Below are 27,563 nucleotides of genomic sequence, written 5' to 3' on the forward strand. Positions count from 1 at the left end.
AAAGGGCAAGTTCAAAATTTTTCACGCCTACATATAAACATTGAACGTTTACATATATAATGGCTAATTAGAGATCCTCTCATAATGTGCTTTCAATGGAGAGCCTCATATTTGCTTCTGTGGCATTTGGAAAAATTAACGTTAATCGGTTAAATATGCACATTTTTTGAAAGCAAGAGACATTTACTCAGTATGCCTAACTATATTGTGTTTTGACATTGTTTGATTGGTGGATGTATATTGTTTAGTTTATGTGTATTAATTATGTTGTGTACCATGAATTTTATACTAATTTTAAGTCGCCCCTTTAACATCTGGTCAAAGATAACAGATGAAAATTTGGCTAACTCTGGCTCATTTACAGTTCTATGCTTCTGTTGATTAATGAGCATTGTCCCTGCCAAATAAATAAATTAATTTTGAATCTAAAATTTGGATTTAATTAAACAATTTTGTGCAATACTCTAAATGGTCATATACATTTTAAAAATGTGTGTGAAAAATGGCTTGGGAAACTTGTTTATGTTATCTTACTTGTTTTATGTCAGTCAGTAATAATGTCTATCTATCTATCTATCTATCTATCTATCTATCTATCTATCTATCCATCTATTTGATTTGACTAATTTGGACAGCTGAAGCTTTATATTAGCTTCAGATAAACTTTTCTATTTCAAATAATGTTTTATTATGAGAATTTTTATATAATATAGCTTCAAGTCAAGTCAATTTATCTATATAGTGCTTATAGACTGTACTCTTTAATTTACAGAGACCCAACATTCCCCAATGAGCAAGCACTTGGCGACAGCAGCAAGGAAAAACTCTGCTTTGATGGGAAGAAACCTCAAGCAGAACTGGACTCTATGTTGGGTTGAGAGCAAAAAGAGAGGAGGGTCGGTATTAATTTAGTTGCAACCTCAGTGCTTTATGCCACTAAATCCTACAGACTTGTCCTTTAATTTGCAGCATTGGGAGTTATATCATGGAGCTAACCTCTTTTGTTTTATTATCTTCTTTTTTTAGAGGATAAGTATAGCTTCAGATAAACTTTTAAATACATTTTTCAGAGAAAGAGACTTGAAACATTGTGAACCTGCTCTGTAAGTGACTTTTTGTAACAGTCTTGGTACAAAAAGGGATTTTATTTTGAATTCCGTACCCGGAAGTGTTACACTTCACTGCGGGTAGTTTGACACTGGTGTGAGAACTTAATGAAATATCCACATGTTTACAACAAGCTAGACAATAAACACTTCCTTGCAAACTCGGAGTAATTCATCGGAAGGAGTCAGTCCATCTGGGTTACGTAACTGATCCTCATTTATCTAAAAAATCAGGCTGTTCCGATGAGAAAACATGCCTGAAATAAATGTAACGCCACTGGGTGAGTACAGAGGCTACTTAGCATCTGCAAAGCTAGTTCCGTCAACATTAAATGTGTACATAACTTTGACGTTATTTGACGCTAAGTGTGTAGCTCTCTTTGAGTAGGAATAGCTTGTGTATTTGCTGTTAACAGTGGTTGAAAACAGCTTGTAAGTTTAACCGTTTACTGTTAAACAACCGTTGTTAGCCGCAGAAGCTAAAGTCAGTGGTCCTACTGGTGGTGCATTCATGATGTGTTGTGTTTTTGAGTTTTCTCACAACTAACTTGTTCTCTCTCCAAGGTGCTGGACAGGATGTCGGCCGCAGCTGCATACTTGTCTCCATTGGGGGCAAAAACATAATGCTGGACTGTGGGATGCACATGGGATATAACGACGATGTAAGTATGGTGGCTTCTTCTGCAAAAGAGAAACAACACCTGGGCAGTGTGTCAAGGATTATTCGTTGGTTTGGTTTAATTCTAATTAATTTATTGCCAACTATTTTGATAATCCATTAATGGAAGAAAATTTCCAAAGTCTATGATTCCAGCTTCTCAAGTGTGAATATTTTCTGATGTCTTTAGTCTTCACTGACAATAAACTGAATATCTTTGCATTGTGAACTGGGCTGAACAACTAATCAATTAATCAAGAAAATAATCAACAGATTAATTGATAATAAAAGTAACTGTTAGTGGCAGCCCTGTAAGTAACCTACACAGAACACACATGGCCAAATATTCACTTAAAAATAATAATAATCACAGTAAAACCTGCACAAAAGACTAAGAAAACAAAGACTGCTGTGCCTCTGCTACATTAAGTGGACTTAAGTGTAATATGTAGATTCACTTTTCATAGTGCATTCATCCATCTCTCTTTGCATTTCCTTTAAATAAAAAGGATTTCCACTGCTGGTTTTTAAAAACTACATCATGAGTCTTGTATGTTTTGTACCTTGTGTAGAATTTTTTTTTCACAGTATAATCCTAGTTGAGTGTAAATCTGTGTTGTCATTCCAGAGACGTTTCCCAGATTTTTCGTATATAATCCAGAATGGACGCCTGACAGACTTTTTGGACTGTGTGATCATCAGGTTTGTTTGCTATAATGTGCCATTTCAATATTATATACAGTACTGTGCAAATGTTTTACCCACTAAAGGTAAAGTGAGGTTGCTCTCAAAAATAATGCCATTAATAGTTTTTATTTATCAGTTAATTTCATACGAAGTTCAGTAAACAGAAGAAACCTAAATTAAATCAATATTTAGTATGAGTCACTGAAGATAGTTCTTTATGGCTCTGGCTGTATGTTTGGGGTTGTTGTCATGCTGCAGAATACATTTGGACCAATCAGATGCCTCCCTGATGGTAGTGCATTACGGATAAGAATCTAAACATCTAAAGTGCCTAAAACTATTGCACAGTACTGTATGTTTATAAAAGCAGTAAAACAATCCAGTGTTTCTACATGACTGCACTTGTTCCTCTCTCAGTCATTTCCACTTAGACCACTGTGGCGCTCTGCCCTACATGAGTGAGATGGTGGGCTACGACGGACCCATCTACATGACCCATCCCACCAAGGCCATTTGTCCCATTTTGCTGGAAGACTTCCGGAAGATCACCGTTGACAAAAAGGGAGAAACTAACTTCTTCACCTCACAGATGATCAAGGACTGCATGAAGAAAGTGATACCTTTGAACCTCCACCAAACCGTCCAGGTGCAGCGCTGATATCATTTTTTGCTGAGCCCAGATATCCGTCTTTTAATCACCTCTGCACCAGCTGCTCGTCTCTTTTGATGGCTAATAAAGCTGTTTCTGTTGTGCTGGTGGCAGGTGGATGATGAGCTGGAGATCAAGGCGTACTATGCAGGCCATGTCCTGGGAGCTGCCATGGTGCACATCAAAGTGGGATCAGAGTCTGTGGTCTACACTGTGAGTGTAAACAAGTCTGGACTGTGTTGAAGTCAATGAATTTAACAACTACAATCTCACAAAAAGGATAATGTCAAACTGCTTTTCGTTTTCAGGGAGACTATAACATGACACCAGACAGGCATTTAGGGTAAGTGACCTTTACTGTATTTAAAGGTGGACTCTAACAGTCTTACACATCAAAGTAGGTTCACAGGCAGTGTCTGAGATTAACATTTTGACTCAGCTGCCAAGGAGACTGGTAGATGAAAAAAATCAAACCGGCCAAGTATATTTTTTACTGGCCAAAGTAATAAATTGCCTTTTTGTGTCACATATTCATTCGTCTAAGTACATTTCATTGAGATAATAAGGTATTATGTTGAATATAAACTTAAAGGAGAGGCCAGAGCAAAATTTGAAGCAAAACTATTTTAATATATTGATCAACAGTTAATTAAATCAAATCAACTTTATTTTTTGAGCACATTTAAAAAAAAAACTATAGTTGACCAAAGTGCTGCACTGAGTTTTACACACATAAGTCATTGTGACTGGGCTCTTAGCACTTCCAAAACACAGGTGACCTACTCTAAACACTGTACCTGAACGCCTCCTGTGTAGACACACAGACGGAGCACTCGCTGCTGCTGCTGCTGCTCTCGCTATGCTTTCTGTGTAGACACACTTTCACACTGTCTCAAGAGCTCACAGTTTTGCAGCACTGTTTAGACACGTATGAAAAAAACACATATACTGTATACACTGTATAGATACAAACATGAGTCATTTCCTCTGAGTCATCTCACCAGATATTTTGTTGCATGACTTTTTTGGAATAAACATTTACCCACCAGTGAGGCGGATAGCCTTCAGAGATTTACTCACCAAACAGAAAATCTACCCACATTTGGCGCTTGGCGGGTGTTAATTTCACGCTCCATTTACAGGTGTTGGGAAATACTACTGCATATACTACTGCATATACAACTCTGATAAATTTCCCATAAATGTCCATTGAGTCAGCGTCGCCTGGGGTTAAATTTGGTTACAAGGAGTAACAAACCATACCAGTACAGCTTCAACGATTAGTCGATTAATTGACTAGTTGCCAACTTGTAAATTAATCGCCAACTATTTTGATACAAGATTAATTCTTTTGAGTCATTTTTTAGAAAAAAATGTCCAAATTCTCTGATTCCAGCTCCTGAAATGTGAATATTTACTAGTTTCTTTAGTCTTCTATAACAGTAAACTTAATATCTTTGGGTTGTGGACTGTTGCAGACAAAAGACATTTGTAGTGTCACCATGGACTTTGGGAAACAGTGATCAACGTTTTTCATAATTTTCTGACATTTTATAGACCAAACAACTAATCGTTTAATCGAGAAAATAATCGACAGATTGATAACAAAAATAATCGTTAGTTGCCAGACCTCTGTAGCCCACTCCTCATCTCCGCTTGAAGCTAGCAGATCCAGGCTATATTAGCCTCTGCTAACATAATACACCCAAATCTGTATGGCGACTCTCAACGGACGACTATGACCTGCAAGGAGAGGATCACAACACCTTCGACTGTCTCTGTCGGTCACTTGATCCTTTCCTTGCAGGTCGTAGTTGTCTGTCGAGTCTCCCAAATCTGTACAGTCGAGTGAATCGAGCATCGTGGGTAATGTAGGCACCAGGTTTTGACAAGGAAGAAGAATGCATGGAATGAAAAAAGACAATATCTCACCTTTTTTAAACAACTTTTTAAGAATATACCTACATATTGTTCAGTCTCTTCATCCCTGTGTTGTATATTCATAGTGCTGCATGGATCGATAAGTGCCGTCCAGACATCCTCATCTCTGAGTCCACATACGCCACCACCATCCGAGACTCAAAGAGATGCAGAGAGAGAGACTTTTTGAAGAAAGTGCATGAATCCATAGAAAGAGGAGGAAAGGTAATAGTTGCAGTTAGTTTAACACTGTATTTTGATGTAAAGGTTTTGGTTTTATTTCTTTTTAATATGGCGTCACAGAGAGAGACAGTTGTACTAATTCAGTGTCATCTTTCTTATTTTTTTCCAGGTTCTCATTCCAGTTTTTGCCCTCGGAAGAGCACAAGAACTCTGCATCCTGTTGGAGACATTTTGGTAGGGTTCATGTTTAAAAGAAGCTCCAACTACTTTTAAAAGCTTGTGAATGTGAACATTAGGAAATAAGAGATGAAAGACAGCGATGTGTCGAGATGATCGCAGCTCCCTTGCTGAGTGATAATAAAGGCCATTTTTCTGGTTTATAATTGTTGCCGCTCCAATTAAATAGAAAGTTCTTTCAATGTGTAATAATTGCACATGATTATGATGCATGATTGTCATAAAGTGTCTCGACTAAAAAATCTCAGCCTCCTGTAATAGCTGTATTCATTTTGTTAAGCTTGATAGAATAACAGCGGTATATGGACTGTTTCATCATTAATTGGTGGCTCACTGGGTAGACACTTTAATCACCCGCCTCTCACTCCACAGGGAGAGAATGAACCTGAAGGCACCAATCTACTTCTCCACTGGGCTGACAGAGAAAGCTAATCATTACTACAAGCTTTTCATAACGTGGACCAACCAGAAGATTCGAAAAACCTTTGTACAGAGAAACATGTTTGAATTTAAGCACATCAAGGCGTTCGATCGCTCCTACGCAGACAATCCTGGACCTATGGTAACTCTTTTTTTTTTTTTTTTTTATCCCTCCTCCAATTAAAAAAAAGTTTCAGCAAAATTCATATCACAGCTGATACAACAATATGTGCATTTTCAGGTGGTGTTTGCTACGCCGGGTATGCTGCACGCGGGTCAGTCGTTGCAGATCTTCAAGAAATGGGCTGGCAATGAGAAGAACATGGTGAGTCTCATAAAGAAATGGAAGAATATTTATTTAAAAATTTAAAAAATGACAATATTTGATGTACAACTTCTTTTTCGTAGGTAATCATGCCTGGATATTGTGTACAAGGAACAATCGGTCACAAGATCCTAAACGGGCAGAGGAAACTGGAGATGGAAGGAAGAGCAATGGTAAGATTTTTTTTATTTTTCTTGTAACAAAGATTGTTTTTAATTTCCTCGACATCCATGTGAGTTATGAGGTCAAACAGTATTTTATGGCTTGAATGATTTCTTTCAGCTCAGCAGATAAAGTCACATATTGTACAGCTGGAACTTCATGATCTCTGTCATGACATCTCATCTTTAGGACTGCAACTAACGATTATTTTCATTATTGATTAATCTGACAATTATTTTCTCAACTATACAATGTCTATAAAAAGCCAGAAACTAGTGAAAAATGCCTGTTATCATTTCTTAGAACACAAGGTGACGTTTTCAAATTCAAAAGATATTCAGTTTACTAACATGCACGACTCAAATCTTCACATTTAAGAAGCTACAACGAGCAAATATTTGGCCTTTCTCCTTAAAAAATTACTAAAATGATTATGTGATAATCAGATAGTTGCTAATTTTTTCTCTGTTGCTCAACTAATTGATTAATCGACTAATCGTTGCAGCTCTACTCATCTTCCTTGTGACTTCTATCTGTTAATGCAAATATTCTTTAAGGAATAATTTGACATTTTGAGACATATGCTTATTCCCATTCTCACTGAAAATTAGATGAGAAGATCAATACCACTGTAATGTTTGTCTGTTAAAAATTAAGCTACAACCAGAAGACAGTTAGCTTAGCTTAGCTTAGCTTTGCTTAGCTTAGCGTAAAGACTGGAAACAGGGGAAACTGATAGCCTGGCTTTGTCTAAAAGTAGAAAATCTGATTACTAGCACCTCTAAAGCTCACAAATTAACAAGGTTATATGCTGAACACAGTGGACACAGTGACTTCCTGGAGCTATCCTCACCTTGAGGTTGCCAGGCAACAAGCGAAAGTCACTGCGCTCAGCAGAAGAGAGTCCATAACCACTTGTAAAACCACAGGTTGTTGTTTTTACACGTCGGTTTCTGTACAGATTAAACAAACATGATATAACATGTTAATTAGAGCTTAGAGGTGCAGATTCTTTTCTTACCTTTGAACAGAGCCAGGCCTGTTTTCTATTTTTAACAGTCTTTATACTAAGCTAAGCTATCCATCTCCTGGCTATTCTGCTATTGCTTCAAAAATAACAACCAAAAAAAAAACATGAAATTGTTGATCCATGTGAAAAACAACATTAGCATAGTCACTGACTCACTGACTCTTAACCTTTCTGTGATTTCTTACAGTTGGATGTGAAGCTGCAGGTGGAGTACATGTCCTTCAGTGCCCACGCTGATGCTAAGGGCATCATGCAGCTCATACGTATGGCGGAGCCTCGTAACATGCTGCTGGTACACGGGGAGGCGGTGAAGATGGAGTTCCTCAAGGGAAAGATTGAACAGGAGTTCAGTAAGTGCGACTATCCGTCGCTTTAGACAGATCTGTAAAGAAGACCCGTACACCATACATCCACAGCTTTAAACCCATTAAAGGAAATTTGGTGGTGTATGCATATTGAGAGTAGGATGAGAAGGAGTTTTCAGTCTTGTTATTGCTTTATGTTTTCAGGCATCGACTGCTACATGCCAGCCAACGGAGAGACGGCCACTGTGACAACAAATCCCAGCGTGCCTGTGGATATCTCGCTCAACCTGCTCAAGAGGGAGATGGCTCTCGGAGGTATGTTCTGTTGACAGTTGGGAAACCTTTTTATAAAAGGGATTTGTTTAACTTACAGCCAAATGAGTAATAAACTGGCACAAAGTGTTTCTTCAGTTATGTTGCTCGGTACAGCTTGCCTACACAGTCTCGCTTTTACAGTTCTGTTTGTTGTCATTTACATTTCTCTTGAATTTGACATTTTGAAGTGGTTATGCAGCATGCTTTACATAGCGAGTTGTTACTCATATATATATATATATATATATATATATATATATATATATATATATATATATATATATATATATATATATATATATATATATATATATATCATAACCTAGATTAGTTGTCATAATGATTGATGTCTTTTATGTGTCATAGTACTCTAAAATCAGACACAATGATCAGTCATGTTTATCAGTGCAGAACAACTTCAAAAAATTTACTCTCAACTTTCTCTTCAGCAAGTTTCACAGAAAGTAAGTATATTTGCACTGAAGTCTGGTGATATTAAAATATGATGGATACTTTGCTGGTTAAAGTGTTGATTTGTACTGTAGGAATATTTTTAAAACATCTTCAGTTTACTTTCATGGAGGACTAGAAAAACAAGCAAATAATTCACATTTGAGAAGCTACAACTTGTGAATTTTTGACTTAAATGATTAATAAATGATCTAAAAATAGTTCCAGATGAATTTTCTGTTGATACTGGAATAAGCCCAAGGTTAACATTTATAAGAAGATGAATGTGGCTTCTTCTTCAGGGTTACTCTTGTTATATTAGAGTACAGTATATAGAAATAAGAAAAGACAGTTGGAAAAAGACCGCCGCTCAGAACTGTGGTGCCTGATTTAGACAGATAACAGCACTGTGTGGAAAAAAAACAACCTTGATGCAGACAGCTCTGTTTCAACTTTTTCCACAACACAGTGCAACACAATCTGGCGCTGCGTTGGCCAGTCGAATACCTGCAAATGCATGTTAACCCAAAAACAGCCCTGTGAGCATTTTGCTTCAGATAAAGGGGAAATGATGGAATAAGGTCCACAAATGTTAGTTTGAGTAACAGATCAATGAATTTGAATGTTTATCAGACACCAAAACACTTCACATGGTTTTCAGATATTATTTATACTGCTCTGAAATGCTCTTGGCAGTTATTGTTTTATCTTTCATCACAACAGTCATGAGGTAAATGGTAGAAATACAGCGTCCAAGAAAGTTATCTCGCTTTCCCAGGACGGACTGTAATGTTTCATTGCCACGAGGTGCACATCACAAAAAGCGTTTTTCCTTGTGAGACTTGGTTTGTGTTTACTATTCTGTCCAGTTTTGACCACCAGCATGTGTGTTTATGTCATCTATTACTTGTTTATTTATTATTTTTGTGATCATTTTTGGGTTATACATTTGATAGACCACGGAGAAAGTAAATTCATGTCATCACAAACGTTCATGCAATAACCAAAACAAGATTAACAAACAAAAATCAAGAAATAAGAGCATCTGTTTTGCACTCTCAATCCTCCATATCCCACCCTGAACCTTATAGACAAGCAGATCAACTACATAAGGAACTGCCTGTTGTTGTTGGTCATTTATTCATGTATAAAACAATTCTTGTTGCAGGGCCTCTACCTGATCCTAAAAAACCTCGCACCATGCATGGAACCCTGATCATGAAAGAAAACGTAAGTTTACTGTTCTCACAACACTTTGTTTATATAAAATCTAGGTCAGTCCAGTTAGTGCATTTAATGTGTGAGCTGCAGTCAACAGATGATGATGATGTACTTCCTCGTTGTCTTATCCTGAGCACAGAACCTGAAGCTGGTGTCCTCGGAGCAGGCCCTGAAGGAGCTGGGCCTCAACGAACATCAGTTACGCTTCACCTGCCGTGTGCAGCTCCAAGACCCCCACAGCGACCCAGACACGCTCCACAGAATCTACACACACCTGAAGAGGTGAGAATATTAGCACAGGAAGACGAAGGTCGCTGGGCTTCCTGTTTTTATCAACTCATCTGAATTATTGTGCAATTCTCCAGCACCAAACCGCATCATCTTTGTACATTTTCCCTATATGATTCAGAAAAAGAGTAAAAAAAAACCCCACTTGTCTTAGAATTGTAATTTTGACGGTAATATGTTGTGTATGAAATTTTAATGATGCACATGTAAGATTATATCTGATGGTATCTGATCCCTTTATCTTTAAATTTCCATGCTTCAGCGTGTTAAAAGGTTACACCATCCAGCATCTCCCTGACGGCACCGTCATGGTGGAGTCTATCGTCATCAAAGTCTCCTCCTCTGCTGAAGACAGCAAAACCAAGGTCATACTGCTGTCCTGGAGTTATCAGGTAAAACATTTGCATCGTCTGTACATCACTGAGTCAATTTCACGGTGGTAACTAAACAGTCTTTTAAATTACTTAACATGACAGGAGATTTGTTTTGCTTAATACGAGGACCTTTGTCATCTCACCGCAGTTACATTCATACTCCTTCGTTTCCTGGGGCTTTGGGGAGAAAGTATTTTAATACGTAAGATGTTTTTAACCTTAGAAGAATTTGAAATTCAAGGTTTAAACTACGCACAAATAATAGTGCAAGAAGAGCAAAACAATAAAATAAAAGAGAGAGAAAATAAGGAGAAGAGAAGGTAAATAAAAGAAGACAGTGTGCAAGGTCGAGGTGTTGCAGGCAGTTGAAACTGTTGCAGCGTTCATGGATTGTGCAAAACATTGTGCATAAGTGCACATGCATGTCAACAGTTTACGTATTACTTATATACTTGGTTAATATACAACAATACAGAATATGAGCGCCAAGGTACTTATAGTGCTCCACAGTTATGTCTTCTGACCCTCTTAACATCTGAGAAGTCATTATCTATGACTGACCACCGGCCCGTGTCAGACTTACAACAACCGTGTCATCTGCAAATTGTACTGACTTCTGCAGTTGATGGTGTAGAGAATAAACAATAGAGGTGACAGGACATTAGCGTGTGGGGACAGAAAAGAGTCTTGTGTGACTTTCTGTGCACTTAAGGAGCTTGTGGAGGTATATGAGCAAAGTGGTTTATCAGCACCAACTCTCAAACTGCAACAAGTCAAGGAGACCCTCAACCTCGCTCAGCTGCTGAGTCCTTGACCTGTTTTTATCAAGCGCCTCCGAATCACTGCAAGGAAAGGTGCTGAAAACTGAGCAATGACTCATAATGTGACAACACCTGATAAGCATAAAATTGTAGGTTTTTTTGACAGTTGCAGTTGCAAACGAGGGTAAAAGTTCATTCTTTGGGGGGGTAGGTGTGTATGCAATAACTTGTTACCAATGTTATAAATGCAAAAGCATGATACCAAAATTAATACATAGGTTAAATCTCATAATGATATTCACCAATACACCCTTTACATTATAGACTTTGAGCAAACACAAGCAAACATTCACACAGGCTTAAAAATAAATGTACATGCAAATGAAAATAATTGGTCATTTTAATCCTTTATTTTAAACATGCTGCGTCTTGTAGTGCACACACATCAATGATGATGAAAAACCTCTGTGGCCTGTGGTCATCTGTCTGTGAAGAGCATGAAACCTCCTACTGTATGTCCCCTTAAGGCGGGGAAAATATATTTCTTTACTGTTGCCCAGTCTTGGGCCAACATACACTCATAACGATATGAACACATTTGTCAAATATAACAGCTTAGTTGGTTAAGATGTATACCACATAACCGCAACAAACCGCAGACCTTTATTGCAGGGGCTCTGTGAAAGACGACCTGCTCATTCTATGGTAACAAAAACACAACGATTCTTATTTTCAGGTCATTATACACTAATTAAAACATACTTATGAATATATATATTCAATTTCTGCCAAAATATCCCCCTAAATCTCACACACTGGTCCTTTTTAAATGGGACACGTGCATTTCCAGGTCTGTATTTTTAATCTAGGGCTGTACTGGAATATCTTTGCATGATTTACAGTTCATGCCAAAAAACTCTTTATTTATTAGGGCTGTAGTCTGCTGGTCGACTGGTCGATTAGTTTGTCGATATGCTCTCGTCCGACTAAATTCTCATTGGTCGAATAATCTCCGTGTTATTTTCATAAGGAGAAAAGTGCTACATCAATAGCTTTCCAGGAGTAATCCATTATTCCCTGCGGCGGGTGGGACAGTCTAACAAATTACCTGTTTGAAAACACCCCCGTTTTTTTCACAACTTTGAACTCGCCCAACGTAATGGAAACTGCTAGGTCCACCTGTGCTTAACGTCTACTGAACGTGCTGAACGTTAACTGAATCTGTGTTTCTCCCTAATGACACAACAAGAACCCCCGCCAGGCTAAAAAGAAATTTTTAATATTTGATAATATTGAAATCGATAGCGTTTGGGAGTCTCTGTGCAGCGCTGTTCCGGTACGTGAGTCAACCTCTGTTGTTGCCTGGGAAACCACTGGTAGCGTGGCTCCGTTAAGGAATACGTCATTGCGTAGTATGTTTGCGTAGCGAGTGGGAAAGTGCCAGGGGCAGAGAAGTGACGGTGGATGTGAACGGGGCAGAGGAAAAGGTCAGTAGTAAGTTGTCAGTCTGGCAGTAAATGTACAGTACAGACTACAGTGTGTCAGTTAATAAATGCTAAAAAGTCACGTCTGTTGTTTCCCCAAATGCTGGAAAAGTAAAGGGGGTTAGCTCCAAAGTTAGCAACAATGGGTACATGGAGGTACATGATTGTGTTCAAAATAAAAGTTTCAGTCTGCTCTCACTCTGGACTCTTGAGTCAAATTATTATTGAGGCAAATTAACTTTTAAGAGTGATCAAAAGTTATTTTTGATGACTGATGTTGTTGGATGTAACAGCAGTGTGGCAAAGATACAAACTCGCAGTTGTAAAAACATCTGTTGCCGTAGAGACAGCACGTGTCCTCCTCCGCACTCGCACAAAATCAGTCACAAACGTACCTCAGACTTCATCAAAGCAAGTGTTTTTTTATCAAGAGATCCCAGAACATCTCTCTTCTCATGGATTGTTTCTGTCTGATCAGGTTAGGACACCTCTTGAGTTCTCCTACTTTAAATATCGTCTGTGATAAGAATCATTTCCTAAGATAAGGAAGTTGATAAAACACTTTTAGTCTAAATCCTTGAAGCAGAATCAAAAAATGTGTCAATGAGAATTTCTGGCTGTTTAGGACTGATTTTCTCTGAGACACTTGATAAATACGGGCCCTGACCAGTCTCTCATTACCAGTTCATACCACACTGGCCTGAAGTCACTGAGCTCCTTTGGGGATGTTTTCATCCCTGTTGGTATAATTATTGACTGCTTCCATATTCTAGGGACTCTCTGACAGATGGTGACAGAAATCACACAACTCACCTGCACAGACGTTCAACGGTTCTCCAGTAATGTTGTCTTTCTGGGGGGATCTTGCACTTACTGATTAGATCTCTTTTCATATTGAGGGAGCTTTAGAGGGCTTTGCTGGGAAGTTGTTAAACTCCGTATTGTTAAACAATCATCAAGAACCAAAGGTGTGAGCTGTATAACGCTAACGGATGCAACAAAACTAACAGAAGCGTTCAGGATTCATTCTGGAATAATTTATTATTTATATTCATGTTTATAACTGTAACTACACAGTTAAATAAATGAAAGCAGCAGCAGAGGAGGAGGGAGGCTGTTGGACCACAGTTAGTAGAAAGACAGTGGCACAAATGACAGTACAGCTTATGGAAAGCTTTAAAGCCACACTATTTCCTGTCCCAGGTCCTTTTTCGCCACAACACGTGAGTTAATCTTACTTGGTAAAATCCGGTCTGGCTGCAACTCTGGAGGGGTGCAAGTTTTAACAGTTTGAGCATGCTCATGTAGACCCGAGGAGTGCTAAAAGAAACGAAAACGGTTGTGTGGGCGGACAGTATGAGAGTAGGGGCTTTGAAAGTGAGAATGAGATCAAAGTTGAGGGTGGGGAAACCTGCCAGTTGAACTCTCTAAGGCTTAATATGTTCCATGTGCAAAGGGCAAGAGAAGAGAAAAAATTATGCATATTTTTGCCTCTCTGTTGTACCTTTTCCATCTTATACTCCCAAAGAAAAGTATCTCACAGATTTGATTGGCAAGATATGAAACACTGTACTTTTTAAAACCTTTTCAAAACATGCATACAGTATAATCAGCTACTCTGTAAGAATTAAAAACTGCTATGATTGATATTTTTACAATAACAGTGTATCAAATGACAGTTTTTAATGTGTTACTGGTAGTGATTAACCTACAGAGAATTATCAGCGACTCTGCAGCTCCCCTCGGCTTTATGGAGCTCTAAAAACCCACTATACTCTACCTGCTCAGCACCAAACAGCAAACAGACACAGTTAGCGACCAGCTGGTGAACATAGCGGAGCATTAAGCAGCTAAAGAGCTGGTGTTTCTCTCGGGAGTCAGTGGAGAGCAAAAACAGAGCTAAAACTCAATATTTACCAAGTGGACAGAGATATAACTCTAAATGAATGTCTATGCTTCTGCTTCGCATGTTTCACTTAGTGTCTAACAATGCAGCTCAATGTGGTCTTATTCAATCTACATTTCTATTAACATTAATAACTCAATGTATTTATTGTCTTGCATATCTTGTATTATGAGCCTCTGTGTTGTATGTTTTAAGGATGTCTGAATGAAGTTTAATATATTCTTTTTTCTTAATTTTATTATTTGTTCCGCATGCTTATAAATGATCTTTTTAACTTCGTAATTTCAATTTCATTTTCATGTTATGTTTTTAAGGAGACTCTGTAACATCTGTCCAGGGACTACAGATGAAAAATAGCCTCTTGGCTAACTCTGACGCATTTACAGCAATGTTTAGTAATGTGCACTGTCCCTGTTAGATAAACAAACAAACAAATAAATGTTTCTCTGTAACTGCTGGGTGTGTTATCTTCACCTAATTAATCTTGAAAAACTATGTTCTCAAGGATTTTGATTACAGCTTTCAAAAACTAGAAATTACGCAATTCTGTGCAGATTTTGAAATTCAGTCATCAGTGGTTAAACTGTAATGTGTAATATGTCAATACGTCTTCTTTTTTGACTTTATGTTCTCTTTGTCTCTTTCAGGACGAGGACCTGGGAAGCTTTCTTTCAACTCTGCTGAAAAAAGGGCTTCCGTCCGGACTGTGCTGAAATATCTTTTGTTTCCGAAACTATGAACATTTGAAGGGAAATTCACACTAAAAAAAAGAATGAATGTCCTGTCACTGTTTTGATCTTGGATTTGTGGAAGCTACAAACTACTTTTACAGTGATAAAATCTAGATTATAACCTGTAAACAACATCATGGCTGAATCAGCCCTCTTTCACTCTTGGGATAACAATGCTTAAATGTACCCAGGCTCCTGTTCTGCTAAGAAAGATACACAAATTCTGATTTGTCCCTTTTTATTGTGATGTAAAAAGCCAAATTTGAATAAACACTTTTATAGGAAAGTCTCATTTTTGAAATACTTGTACCAAAGAAGTTACATATCCAATGACAAAGAAGCATATACAGAGCTATATTTACAGTATTCATGTGCTGCTACCCCTTCACTCAGCTAACTGGAATGGTATAAACACCTCTGGTCCTCCTGATTGTTCCCCACAGCCATGTCATCTTTAAGCATTTCCAGTTGCAGTGGCTGGTGGTGACATAGTAAAGCACAGGGTCCAGACATGTGTTGAGGGTGACGAGGGCCAGGGTGATCCGCCGGGCGTGGTAGATGGCATCGGCGGCAGAGCAGCTCTCGATGACACCCATGCGTCGAAGGAAGTGCAGCAGGTACACAACATGGTTGGGCATGAAGCAGAACAGCGTTATAGCCAGGATGGTGTAAATGACCCTCACGGCTTTTTGGGCTGTTTTAGTCTGTATCTTGGAGATGCGCCTCGCAGCCAGTGGGTAACACACCAGGATGATAATGGAGGGCAGCAGGGAGCCAAAGATCAGGCCCAACACGCTGTACACCCCTAAGCGCGTTTGCCACTCATTCATGGCAAAATTCTCAAAGCAGCTATGACCTCCAGATTCTTGATTGTTGGTTTTCAGAGGTCCCAGGAGGACAAAGACGAGCATAGCCACTCCAATGACGCCCCACAGCACTGCGCTCACAACCAGAGAGCACCGGGGGCTCCGCAGCCTCAGGTAGACGTGCGGATGTACGGTGGCCATGTAGCGGTCCACGCAGATGCACGTCATGAAATAGATGCTCATGTAGACGTTGGCAAAGAACAGAATCCCTGTGATGCGGCAGGTAAAGTCCCCAAACTCCCAGTTGTTTCTGTTGAGGTGGTAGTGGATCCGAAAGGGTAGAGTGCACAGGATGAGGATGTCTGCCAGAGCCAGATTGCTGATGTAAACACTGAAGGCTGTGCGGGGAGTGATCTTGAAGGTGAAGGCGAAGAGGGCAGCGAGATTACCTGGTAGACCTAAAACTAAAGCTAAGATGTAAACCACTGGGTAAACGTAGTACTGGTACTCTGCTGAGGGCATACCACAGTTGGCACCCGTCTCGTTCATCGTTGCAGGGTGAGTGTTTTTTGAATGTAGTCAAATGAAAATCAGAGAGCGTGGGTTGATTCTCATAAACACTGCTGCTTTGCAGACCGTCTGCTGTAATGACAACTGTAGAAAAACAGACATGTTTCCATTCAGAGTTTTTCACACTTTCACATGATCTTGGAAACAAACCGTCTACTTGACTAACAACACTTTTATTCTGCCAAACACATTATTTTTGGTCTGGAAACAGACTTGATTACTCTGAATTGTTCAGGTTTCTTAAAGCAAGATGAAAAGCTGGGGGTGAACATTTGTACGCTTCATACGATACACAGTTACTCATTTCAGGGATAATCTAAAGAAGAGCGAAGTGAAACAAAGCAGAAGAAGACTAACGGGTAATAAAGTCAACAAAGTTACACTTCATCCATTACTGTACTTGTAAGAGTGAATATTATTACTTATGGATTGACTTTTCACATTTTCAGAAGTTACAAATTGCCTGAAATCAACAAAACCTAGACTATACAACTTAACAATAAACTATAAAGCATTTGGGGAGTAAAAAAATCACTTACTTAGTTTAACTGAGACTCCTTGGTTCAATCTTCAGACATAGAAAGCTTCGGTGTCGGTTGAAAACTCATGAGACGAAGCCGTGTTTTGCTGCTGCACTTTGTGCAGCTCCTCTCCGTGTGGCTCCTTGTGTACAGTGAGTATAACATGCTGCTCTTCGCTCAGACCTCCTGATTTCCTGTTTAGGTGAGATGTAGGTGTACGATTGAGAAGTAGGCTTGAAACTATAGCATGACACTAGATTATGCATGTAGTAGTCTATTTCTGTCACCCACCCAGTGCAGTGTGATATGTGGTGGGTAAACCCAAACTCTCCTTATTCCCCAAACAAAGAAACAAGAATGGTCAACCAAAAACAAAAAAACCCCCTGCAAATTATGTGATACATTAAAAAAACAGCATAACTCTCATATGGAAATCAATATAATTCATTTGCTTTACCATTTCATTATTTTTCTGTCCTTATTCTGTCACCCAATCCTGTAGGTAGGCTCCCCAGGAGTCTTGCATGTCCTGAGAATAATTTGCTATTGAATCGTTATTTCTGTCTGGGTGCGATCCTTTAATATCGCAGAAAAACAGATAAAGCTTTCGTCTCCTCATACATTTCCACATTTTCCTTTATGATGAGTGTATTTATGATTTCTGGATGGTTTGCGGGCTGGCCTGGGGCGTTGATATGATTACACAGAGGTCAAACATGCTGCACATGCTCTGTTATATTTGGATTTAAGTGTCAGCTGTGCTCTGTGCAATCTGGGTAATTAGTTGAAAAGGATACAGGGATTTGAACAGAGGTTTTTTAAAGTCATGGGCATTCAGAGGTGAATTAGAATTCAAAGGCGTGCTGTCCTGGCTTGTAATTGTTCAACAACATAAACTGATGGTATTTCCACACAGTGTTTGACTGCTGGCTGACAAATGACAGCATTGTATACTGATATGATGATAAAGAGGACTGCAAAAGTTTTAGGCACTTCATATGTTTAGATTCTTGTCTATTCTGCAATACCATCAGGGAGGCATCTAATCACTCCCAAATGTATTCTGCAGCATGACAACGACCCCAAACATACAGCTACAGTCATAAAGAACTATCTTCAGTGACAATAAGAGCGATGAGTCCTGCAACAGATGGTTTTGCCCCCCACAGAGCCCTGATCTCAACATCATGGAGTCAGTCTGAAATTACATGAAGAGACAGAAGCAACTGAGACAGAGTATTGTGCTGATTCTTGTCTGATTTGTGCAGTAAATTCATCAAATTCAGTGTCCTGTATCGCTATTTTACAAGCTACATATAGTACAGCCTCTATGCTTGACTCAAACTATTAACTCATAGTCCTTCAGATTTAAGGTTTCATATTACTCAAATCCAGACATCAACATAGTCATCTATGCACATCAACAAAAAGTTGACCCCGTCACACACTTTGAACGATAGCCCCCTCATTTACATAAATATATTTAAAACGGAATAAATTCAATGGGAAAGTAGATAGGGGAATTTATACAAAGGTAAGTAAATACAGAAGCAAATTGCAAAACAGAAATTACAATTTATGTCACATTTTATCAAATAATCAATGCCTAAATTTAATTGTATTATTTTATTATTTAACAACATTATTTTGGTACATCTGATGGCATATTAATTTATCATCATGAGTTATTTATAATTTTTGATTTTTGGCAGTTTCAGTCCTTTACATCTGTTCAGGTGAACACAGCGCGTGCACGCGTACGGGAACAAGTCAGCTTTAAAACCAGTTAGGACATAACACCGGTGTATCGAAGTCGGTTCGTCTCTCGAATAATGTTCCCCTACAGTTAAAATAAGAGTTTCTCGCAGCTCCCTCCTCTGTGTTTAGGGTCAAGGTTATGGTGATTAGACGTAGCTGGTTGAGTTGTGGTTCGGTTAAGTTTGAGCATCATAAAAGACGACTTGTTAAGGAGGATGGGCTTCTCACCGGAAGTAAAGTGATTACGTTCAGCGTTCGGCGGAAGAAGTATCGAACCACGAAGTTGTTCGCTAGCTAGTTGGAACCGAAGTTAACATGCAAATGATCGTGATTAAATGAAGTAAGATATGCTGCAACACTATCTAGCTAAATGCCGAAACATGCCTGACATTATTGACTTAATTCAAGGGCGTATTCAGAAAAGACTGTTATGCTAACTTAGCTAACTAGCTACTGTTAGCTATAAAACAGTTTCATGCCTAACCTGGTGACCCGCTTTTCACCCTGATTTAAACGATAACTTATATTTGGCACTTTTGGTCGTTATTGTTGACATTCTCTTAAAGTAAGAGTGTCACAAAACATACACTTTTAGCCCAGTAATATCTATAATATGGATAAATCAGCTGTTTTAAACACAGACGGTGAAGATGCAACAGTGGATGCAGATAAATGTTATATCTGCCTGAGTTTCTTCAGAGAGCAGACTGTTGCCTCTCTGGACAACTGCCAGCATGTGTTTTGTCTTGAATGTATCCTTCAGTGGTCCCAGGTAAACACACACCTCACCTGTCACTCCTGTCTCACAATCGTATGTAGTCAGTGTGGTCCAGATGTCAACAGAAAAAGCAATAAACAGTAAACATAAACATAACAGTGTAAGAAAGAGAAGGACAGTAATTTATAAAGATCCTGTGCAGTGGGATGGACTATGTGCATACATATTGACATGATAAAAACTGCAAAAAAGCAGTGCAATTGACATGATAAAAAAAACAACTATAAATAAATATAAATGTGAATGCTAATAAAGTATGTGTGTGTGTGTATTAACAGGATATCTGTGTCAGTCTTACCCACAGATACTTTTATCAGAAAAATATTTTCTCTTGCCAATGTGATGTAACAGTCCTACATGAGTGATGTCACATATTTGCAGGGATTTTTGATAAGCCCTTTATAATTTCCTTATCGATTATTTAATCGGTTCATCGCTTTGCCTTTAAAATGTCAGATAGCTAAAAATTTCCAGTATGATATGAAGTGATGATTACACAGTGCTTGTTTTTTTCCAACCAACAGGCCAAAACTCAAATAAATTCACTTTACAACTGTCCTCTCTTAACAGCACATTGTTTAATAGTTTAAATGAAAATATTTAAGCACATAAAAGTAGATGTAATGACATCTTTAAAAATGTTTTTGATAACAACCAAACATTGTTTGGTTCCAGCTTCTCAAATGTGAAGATTTGCTGATTTTCTCTGTTTTATGTTGTTGTAAATTGAATCAGCTTCCACTATTTTATTTAGGGAAAACAATTAACAGGATTAATCAAGAACATAACTGTCAGATTAATTGCTAAACAAAATAATAATTAGTTATAAACCTATTTGAGATGCATGAGCCTCCAAGGTGGTACACACAGTACCTCTTCTGTGTTCAAAATGTGAATCAAATTGTAAAACACTGTTATTTCAATGCTAAGTTGCATAATAACCATCAAGGGAATGAAAACATTTTGTTGTTCTGTCTTGAATCTCAGACAGCCAACACCTGTCCGGTGGATCGGATCAGTTTTACTTTCATCCATCCTGGAGGCAACATTCAAAAGAAGGTGACTATTTGCAGTATGTGAAGGAGGCTTTCTGCCAAGCATTTAGAAATATGTTAACAGCGTTGGTGGCTGAATTGTTTGTGCTGCTGCAGATCAAAGTGAGGACGCACAAAAAGGATGATGATGAAGAAGAAGAAGAAGAAGAGGAGCGGAGCAGTGCTGTTATCTGTGAGGAATGTGGACGCAGCGACCGTAGGCACCGGCTGCTGGTGTGCATCCACTGTGATTCAGGGTATGATATTACAGAACAGTATGTACGGAGCCCCGGACGTTCTGAAAAATCTTGTCGGCACGAACACACGTCATTATCTTCTGTGCATGAGATGATGTGGACTAAGATAATGACTTTAGGGCACTAGATATGTATTTTCTTGTGAACAAGACCCATATCCTGTGCACGCAAGTCATTATCTTGTTCACATATGACACATTTTTATGTAGTGATGTTGTTACAGCGGATGTTTAATTTGTCATGATTTTTCTAATCTAATCTTAAATGTTCAGTAAATATCAAGTTTTATTTCAGTATTAGTAATTCTGTGAGAGAAAGAGGGGGTTTTATTTGACTTTAACCATTTTTCACTGAGACATCCTCTTCTGTCAGACTCTGGTGCAGCTGTGGGAAATACACAAGGTTCATGAGGTTAAAGACATTTCATCCCAAAATTGTGGTTGTACTGTATGTTTCAGGTATCATATAGACTGCTTGACACCCTCATTAAACACGGGCCCTGAAGGTGACTGGATTTGTCCTGATTGTGCCGTCACTCCTCATCATACAGGTACAGCTGTGTAGTCAATGATCACTCATGTTACATGTCACAACACTCAAACTGATTGTAACCCTTCTTCAAAGGACCATCCTGGGGTTTTTACATTTTCTAACTCATTTAATTCAAACCATGTACTCACCACATTACTGCCAACCCGTTTCCAAAACATATAGCACCTCATAAATGTGTCTTCCAGGAAGCCACTGTTTTTTGTTTATGTCAATAAGGTATGGCAGTCAACATTACAGGAATAAAACCAAATCTAAATGTTCTCTCTGATAGATAGGAACATTTCTCCGTTTTATCAGTTTTAGACTATGGTGACATGCCTCGGCAGCCACTTTAAAGCACCTTGATGCCGTCTAGCATTCTGTACTCATTCATTACTGATGATGCTTAAAACATCCTGTACAAAAAGGTTGGGAGGTCCTCTCTCTCTGAGAGGCAGGATTTGCACATGTATATTTGTTTATTTATAAGGCCCTTATTGGAAAGCTGCCTTCTTACATTAATTCCATGCTAGTTTGGTCCACTGGACCACATTACACCAGGAGTAATGACTGGCTTACGCTCCATGTCCCTCGTGTTCATACAGAGCTTTTGCTTTTGGCCTCTTTGCACCATCAACCTGGAACACACTACAAAGCACTTTAAAAATGAATTCATTGGTAACTCTTGGTCATTTTAAATCCACTATCTCAAACCTTTTAACTTCTGTTTGTACCTGTTTTTAATGATTTAGTTGTTACTTTATTTATTAATTGTATTTATATGTTTGTTTTATTGATTGTCTTCTTTCTTGCTCGACGTCATTGTAAATTAAGGCTTTTCCCTCAAGGATTTTCGAGTTTAAATAAAGACAAATAATTGCTCTCTATTTGGAAATTATAAAAGGAAATAGATCATCACTACCTGTAGCCTCTCGGACTCTGAGGCTACAGGTAGTGATGGTTCCTAGGAAGTAACCATTAAAGCACCAGTTTGCAGGATGTAAAGGGGAATAGATTTAGATTCGTTTTTGTGAAATTGTTCCTGCACAGAAAGCTCAGCGGTAGAAGAAGAGATCAGTGATGGGGAACTAACAGACCTCTTAGCCGAAGTAGATGAGACGCCGTCTACCAGCAGTCGCCTTCGGCCCTCCACCATCAATCAACCCAGCAGCTCCAGTGGACGACGACACAGCCAGAGGATCCAGAGCAGAGCCAGCAGCAGTCCTGACCCTCGCCCCCAAACCTCCTGGGTCAGTTCAGCATTAAATTACAGTACTGTGTTTATTTTCCAGATATCATGAGGCGAGGTTGTTAAATATGTCCATTTCTGGAGATCGGCTAATTTTTGCTTTACAAAATGTGTAGGCCTACATTCATGATGTTGGAGTTTATGTGTGGCAGAAATACAGAAAGGCTGGACAATAAGACAAAAATATGACCATATTTTTTAAGGATAAGACCGGTGATATTCTATATTTTTGTTATTTTCAACAAATACCGCCAAAAACCAACAATTTACAACCAATAATTTACTAAAACACTGTGCACTGCGGTGTTTATAAAATGTCACCCAGTCAGGAGGAAATGGTACATTTTTTGGGGTCTATTTTCAGAGAAAATTAATACATAATTGGTGCTCTAGTGCAGTGGTTCCCAACCCACAGGGTCAGATCCTGCACATGGGGTCGTTGGATTAATCTAAGGGGTTGGATTAATCTAAGGGGTTACCCTTCACTGGAAGGGTACTTCACAATGTTGTTCTCCTGTATAGTGCACCCTATAGAGCACCTTAACAGCATTGTTTTTGTTCATTGAAAGGGGGACTCATCATGGCATCATGTTTTCTCACACATGGGGACACCCAAGAGGTGTTTTTTTTTTTCATTGAAACACAATTCTGCACTTCAGTATGTTAGACTTAAGGGAACACTAAATTGCACTTTTTTTGTTCACTAGAAAGGCATCCATACAGAGCCTACAGCTCATCCCATCACAAAAGGCAACTCAGAGGGCACCGCTCTCTTCATTTAAAGGGCACATCATGTTTTCTCGCTTTCGGGGGTTCTTTACAGGTCACTATCACACTTTGTTCCACTGAAAGGGCACCAGTGATTGTCACATGTAGAGACACTCTAAAGGGCATTTCATCCTGATTTACAGAACAGAACTTTGGTATGTTTTCTCCTTTGTGCTGGCACCTTGGAGAACATTTTATCATACTGTGGGGGCAGTTAGAGGTCACCTTAACCCCCTGCTTCACAAAGCCCAAGATGACGTCTTCAAATATCTTGTTTTGTCCACAACTCAAAGATAAAATTTGGACACTTTTTTTTTTAATGGCTCAAAATGATTACTCAATTATCAAAATAGTTTCCTATTAATGTAAGAGTTGGCAACTAATCAATTAATCGGCTAATTGTTGCAGCTCTACAAAATTAAATGCAAATCCACGATGTATAGTCCATAGAGAACAGGTTCTTATGACGTGTCGTCTGACCACGTTTGAAATCAAATGTGTTTACAGTTTCGAATGGCTTCACTCAAAGGATGGTGTGAAAAGTCAACCGTCACAGAGAGGGAAGGGGTGCGGGGGAGATGCAATATCGTTTAAACAACAGGGATAACGGTGCATGTTTTCTGATTGTCTCTCCTGGAAGGCAGTCATAGTGTTTGCACTCTATTGTTCACAGAGAAAGTGACAGAAATAGTTGTGTCAAGAATGAAAATAAGAGCTGGAGAGAAAAGTTGAAACCTTGGCTCCTTTCTCACCTCTGCACAGCTGGCCAGTCACTGTGGGTGTGAATGTTGGCGGGTTGGTGTCAGAAAGTCAAGAGGCATGTAACCTCCGTGTGAGGACATGGTATTTGTTAAATGTCCGGGACTCCCCACCAGTCAGTCAGAGCTTTAGACACCTTTTGGATGAAAGGCCTTAACTTAGCCCTTCTACATATACCTTGACCTTTTTTACTGAGAATCTTGGCATAAACAAACTACAAATTAAATATAATTCAAATTATGGGCATTTGGTGTATGTTATTAAATGTATTACGGACATTATTCATTTAAGTAACCTCAGGTATGTCGTTAACTTGCTCAAGTAAATAGGGCAAATGAAAATAATTCAAGCAGGCATCGAGGGGAAAAGATTTCTTAAGTGCAGCATCTAACCACACTTCCTGCCATGCTGAGTGATTTTCCTGTACGTGTACTGTAAGTGGTGCAAATACACTTTCCTAGAAGATCAGTCATCTGTCTGCAGACACATTTGTATCATCTTTGGCTGCACGGTCGGTCAAACAGGGCGCCTTCTGGTGTTTGTGGTTACTGTCTGACAAAAAACATTTTCTTTGCCCTCCTGGGTTCATCTGTGTGGGTTTACAGCTGCTGCTTCTGCTTGTGTGACACTGGTTTATTGTGACTTCTGATATACTGGTGTTTAATCAGGGGTCAAGGGGGCCTTTAGTTTGCTGTATTCATCAAAAGAAGCTCTTCTTCTTAAGCTGTTAAGAGTACAGTTCTTCAGGTGGCACTCTCTTTACCTGACGAGACATCTGTTAGCTCGTGAAGTGAAGACGGCTTTGTTTACTCACTCAAGGACATCCAAGCGTGTGTTTTTCCTCTTTTCAACCAAGACTTGAACTGTGGTCTTCTGTTGCTCGAGGACTCTGTGGATCATCTCCGCTCCTCTACTTCGTGTTTTAGTGATTTGTTGACAGTCAATCAGGTCATAACCCACTTTTATGTAAACTAAAAGTCTCTGGCTACTATTTTTAGCCGGCAACTGCACAATTAATTCAGGGGTATTGAACACTTCTTCCTGTTCATGTCAAAAATATCCTATCTTTTAAAAAAAGGGGAAATAGCCAGTTTATTATAGTAATAATTATTATAATAAACATTATTTAAATAGCACTTTTCTTAAGAAAGTCACAAAATGCTTTACAGCTTTTTTTCATTCTTTAAGCTCAGTTCAGACCTTTATTGTCTTACAATAAAAAAAAAATCCTTTTGCAGCATAAAAAAATAAAAACATAACATAAATACATGGAGACAGTTGAAGACTTTAAAAGTGACTATATCATACACACAATACAGAATACAATAAGAAGTTAATGTAATAAAAGAAAAGAAAAACTGCTACAATAAGAATAGGGATAAGATAAAATGCTAAAAGGGCAGTTTACAGTGTATTAAAGACAAACATTCATTGTATATGGGATTAATGAAAACCTGGACCTGTTGCATCAAATTTTTGGTAACTTGTATCTCTGATTAGAAGCAAAGATATCAAATCCTTAAAGAGACCATGGTCCGGATTTGCTGACATGGATTTAGCTTTCATTCTCAATTATTGAATAGTCCTTATTTCTTTAAAAAAACACATAATTCACATTTGTGTTGTAAATACTTCATATTTACCAAATATAAAGACAAAGTTGTGCGGATGACAGGATACAAAAATACAAACCTTTTATGTGAATAAATACCAGCATACTGTTAATAAGGCACCATGCAGGAACACCATCATGTGCCAAATGAAATCTTGTCAGTTGATAATAATGTATTTTATTCATATAGCTCTTTTAAAAGGCACTCGAAGACGCCTCACATAGATAAACAGATTGACCACAAGACATCATACAACATAACAACAGAGCAGCAGTAAAGACACAGTGTTAAAAGTAGAAAACAAATGCAGTAAAGGAGATTAGAGGAAAAAAAAGACATTATCTCAGTTAAAAGTAACGTCAGGTTTGCTGGCAATCTGTGAAACACAACTTTCCATTACTTGGATGTTTACGACTTTGAATTATCATCACTGTTTTTTGTTCTTATTTCTCAGCACGTACCTAAATACTTGTTACGGGCATCAAAGCCGTCAGTCACAACAGATGAATCACCTCAACACAGCAGTAAGTTATCATCTATCAGCTCACTTCCCCCGAAGCTTCAAGAGTCTGTACACGCTTTGATGTTTAACTTTTGTCTGTTTTTGTGTGTTTCACAGATTTAAAGACCAGAAAAAGAAGGAAACGTGCAACTTGAGCTGCTGGAATACAGTTCATATCGTCACAACAGCTGAATGTGCTTCTGCCAGAAACAACCACATGGTGGCAGCATCGCGTTAGCTGTCAGACGTTCCAAACATAAACATGATATGAAGGAACTGAACTTGAACCAGGTGCTTTTTTTTTTTTGGTTTATTTTAACAGTGACGTTGTTTGATATCCTTTGTAAAAACTGTTGTTGAATGTTTCTGTTTTCACTTTCCTGAAACAGTAAGGCTGATAATAATCTATATTTTTCTTATTGTCAACAAATCCTATGAGAGTTAGTCTGTCCATCAAAACTTTGTCAACTTTACTGGTTCTTGGGTTAAAAATATATAAAACAGCTTCTAAAAATTACTTTTAAGAGGTTATTTTTTTGTAAAGGTGGCAAACGTTCATGCAAATCCAAGTAAATAGAGCATTAGCTGAGGACTATTTTCAGCCATGGATTAATACACTTGGTTCTAGTGCGAATTTGCTGCAGCAGGATGGTCTATGTGGGATTGACTCAAAATAAACTGCGGTTGCCATCTTCAGCATAATGAAAGGACACGTCAGCCGCTGCAACAGCGTGACTCACTGTTGTGTTTTTAATAATTTTTGGACAACAATGGAGCTCCATAGCGCAGAGGAATAAGATATATCTGGCTCCAGCTACAAACCCTTGTCAGCAGGAAGAATTTATTGTTGGTTTTGGGGTTTTTGTTGGATTTGTTGACAATAAGAACAGTATAGAATATCACCAGGCTTATTTACTTTTATTTGTCATATAATCTGTGTAAATAAAGTATTAATTGTTTGACATTCCTGTTCCTCTGTATGTATGTCAGCATCTCTGTTGCTGGTTGATTTACTGCAGAAAACATGAGGTATCAGAAAAGGCACTGATTAACTTTTTAAACAGCAGGATACACTCACCAGATGCAATATCATTTTTAAGTTGTACTGCTTTATAAAACAGTAGAAAAAGTTGGACGGCATGTTTCTGCAGGACAATTAGAAGCTCTTCAAAATATTACAGGGTCTTTTACAACCAGTCCTGGTT

The 27,563-nt window shown here is 38.5% G+C and overlaps 3 protein-coding genes across 4 annotated transcripts; 2 read left to right on the plus strand and 1 right to left on the minus strand.

Annotated features, from left to right (window-relative positions):
* The first annotated feature begins 1,143 nt into the window (after positions 1 to 1,143).
* ints11 (integrator complex subunit 11) lies at positions 1,144 to 15,509 on the plus strand. The gene is made up of 17 exons (XM_044350374.1): positions 1,144 to 1,387; positions 1,671 to 1,768; positions 2,393 to 2,466; positions 2,869 to 3,097; positions 3,215 to 3,313; positions 3,409 to 3,443; positions 5,107 to 5,245; positions 5,373 to 5,437; positions 5,813 to 6,002; positions 6,102 to 6,185; positions 6,269 to 6,358; positions 7,565 to 7,727; positions 7,887 to 7,997; positions 9,616 to 9,677; positions 9,808 to 9,950; positions 10,219 to 10,348; positions 15,129 to 15,509. The coding sequence occupies exons 1-17, from the start codon at positions 1,360 to 1,362 to the stop codon at positions 15,192 to 15,194; spliced, it is 1,806 nt and encodes a 601-aa protein (XP_044206309.1). The 5' UTR covers positions 1,144 to 1,359; the 3' UTR covers positions 15,195 to 15,509.
* On the minus strand, positions 15,216 to 19,840 carry LOC122981701 (lysophosphatidic acid receptor 6). 2 transcript variants are annotated; one of them, XM_044350377.1, is made up of 3 exons: positions 19,657 to 19,840; positions 17,128 to 17,303; positions 15,216 to 16,672 (listed from the first exon to the last, which is right to left on the minus strand). In XM_044350377.1, the coding sequence occupies exon 3, from the start codon at positions 16,565 to 16,567 to the stop codon at positions 15,602 to 15,604; it is 966 nt and encodes a 321-aa protein (XP_044206312.1). In that variant the 5' UTR covers positions 16,568 to 16,672; positions 17,128 to 17,303; positions 19,657 to 19,840; the 3' UTR covers positions 15,216 to 15,601. The 2 variants fall into 2 exon arrangements, with proteins under 2 accessions (XP_044206312.1, XP_044206313.1); XM_044350378.1 differs by lacking the exon at positions 19,657 to 19,840 and adding an exon at positions 17,567 to 18,185.
* On the plus strand, positions 18,894 to 27,320 carry LOC122981702 (PHD and RING finger domain-containing protein 1-like). Its single transcript, XM_044350379.1, has 7 exons — positions 18,894 to 19,639; positions 20,633 to 20,704; positions 20,797 to 20,936; positions 21,395 to 21,486; positions 22,518 to 22,717; positions 26,311 to 26,380; positions 26,476 to 27,320. The coding sequence occupies exons 1-7, from the start codon at positions 19,481 to 19,483 to the stop codon at positions 26,511 to 26,513; spliced, it is 771 nt and encodes a 256-aa protein (XP_044206314.1). The 5' UTR covers positions 18,894 to 19,480; the 3' UTR covers positions 26,514 to 27,320.
* The last annotated feature ends 243 nt before the right edge of the window (positions 27,321 to 27,563 follow it).

This window comes from Thunnus albacares, chromosome 5 (assembly GCF_914725855.1).
Source record: "Thunnus albacares chromosome 5, fThuAlb1.1, whole genome shotgun sequence".
Taxonomy (NCBI): Eukaryota; Metazoa; Chordata; class Actinopteri; order Scombriformes; family Scombridae; genus Thunnus; species Thunnus albacares.

Coding starts and splice junctions, on each gene's coding strand:
- LOC122981702 (XM_044350379.1), top strand. CDS start 19,481: ATGGATAAATCAGCTGTTTTAAACACAGACGGTGAAGATGCAACAGTG. Junction 20,937..21,394: donor TGCATCCACTGTGATTCAGG/GTATGATATTAC, acceptor TGTATGTTTCAG/GTATCATATAGACTGCTTGA. Junction 22,718..26,310: donor CTCGCCCCCAAACCTCCTGG/GTCAGTTCAGCA, acceptor CTTATTTCTCAG/CACGTACCTAAATACTTGTT.
- LOC122981701 (XM_044350377.1), bottom strand. CDS start 16,567: ATGAACGAGACGGGTGCCAACTGTGGTATGCCCTCAGCAGAGTACCAG.
- ints11 (XM_044350374.1), top strand. CDS start 1,360: ATGCCTGAAATAAATGTAACGCCACTGG. Junction 1,769..2,392: donor ACATGGGATATAACGACGAT/GTAAGTATGGTG, acceptor TTGTCATTCCAG/AGACGTTTCCCAGATTTTTC. Junction 10,349..15,128: donor TGCTGTCCTGGAGTTATCAG/GTAAAACATTTG, acceptor TGTCTCTTTCAG/GACGAGGACCTGGGAAGCTT.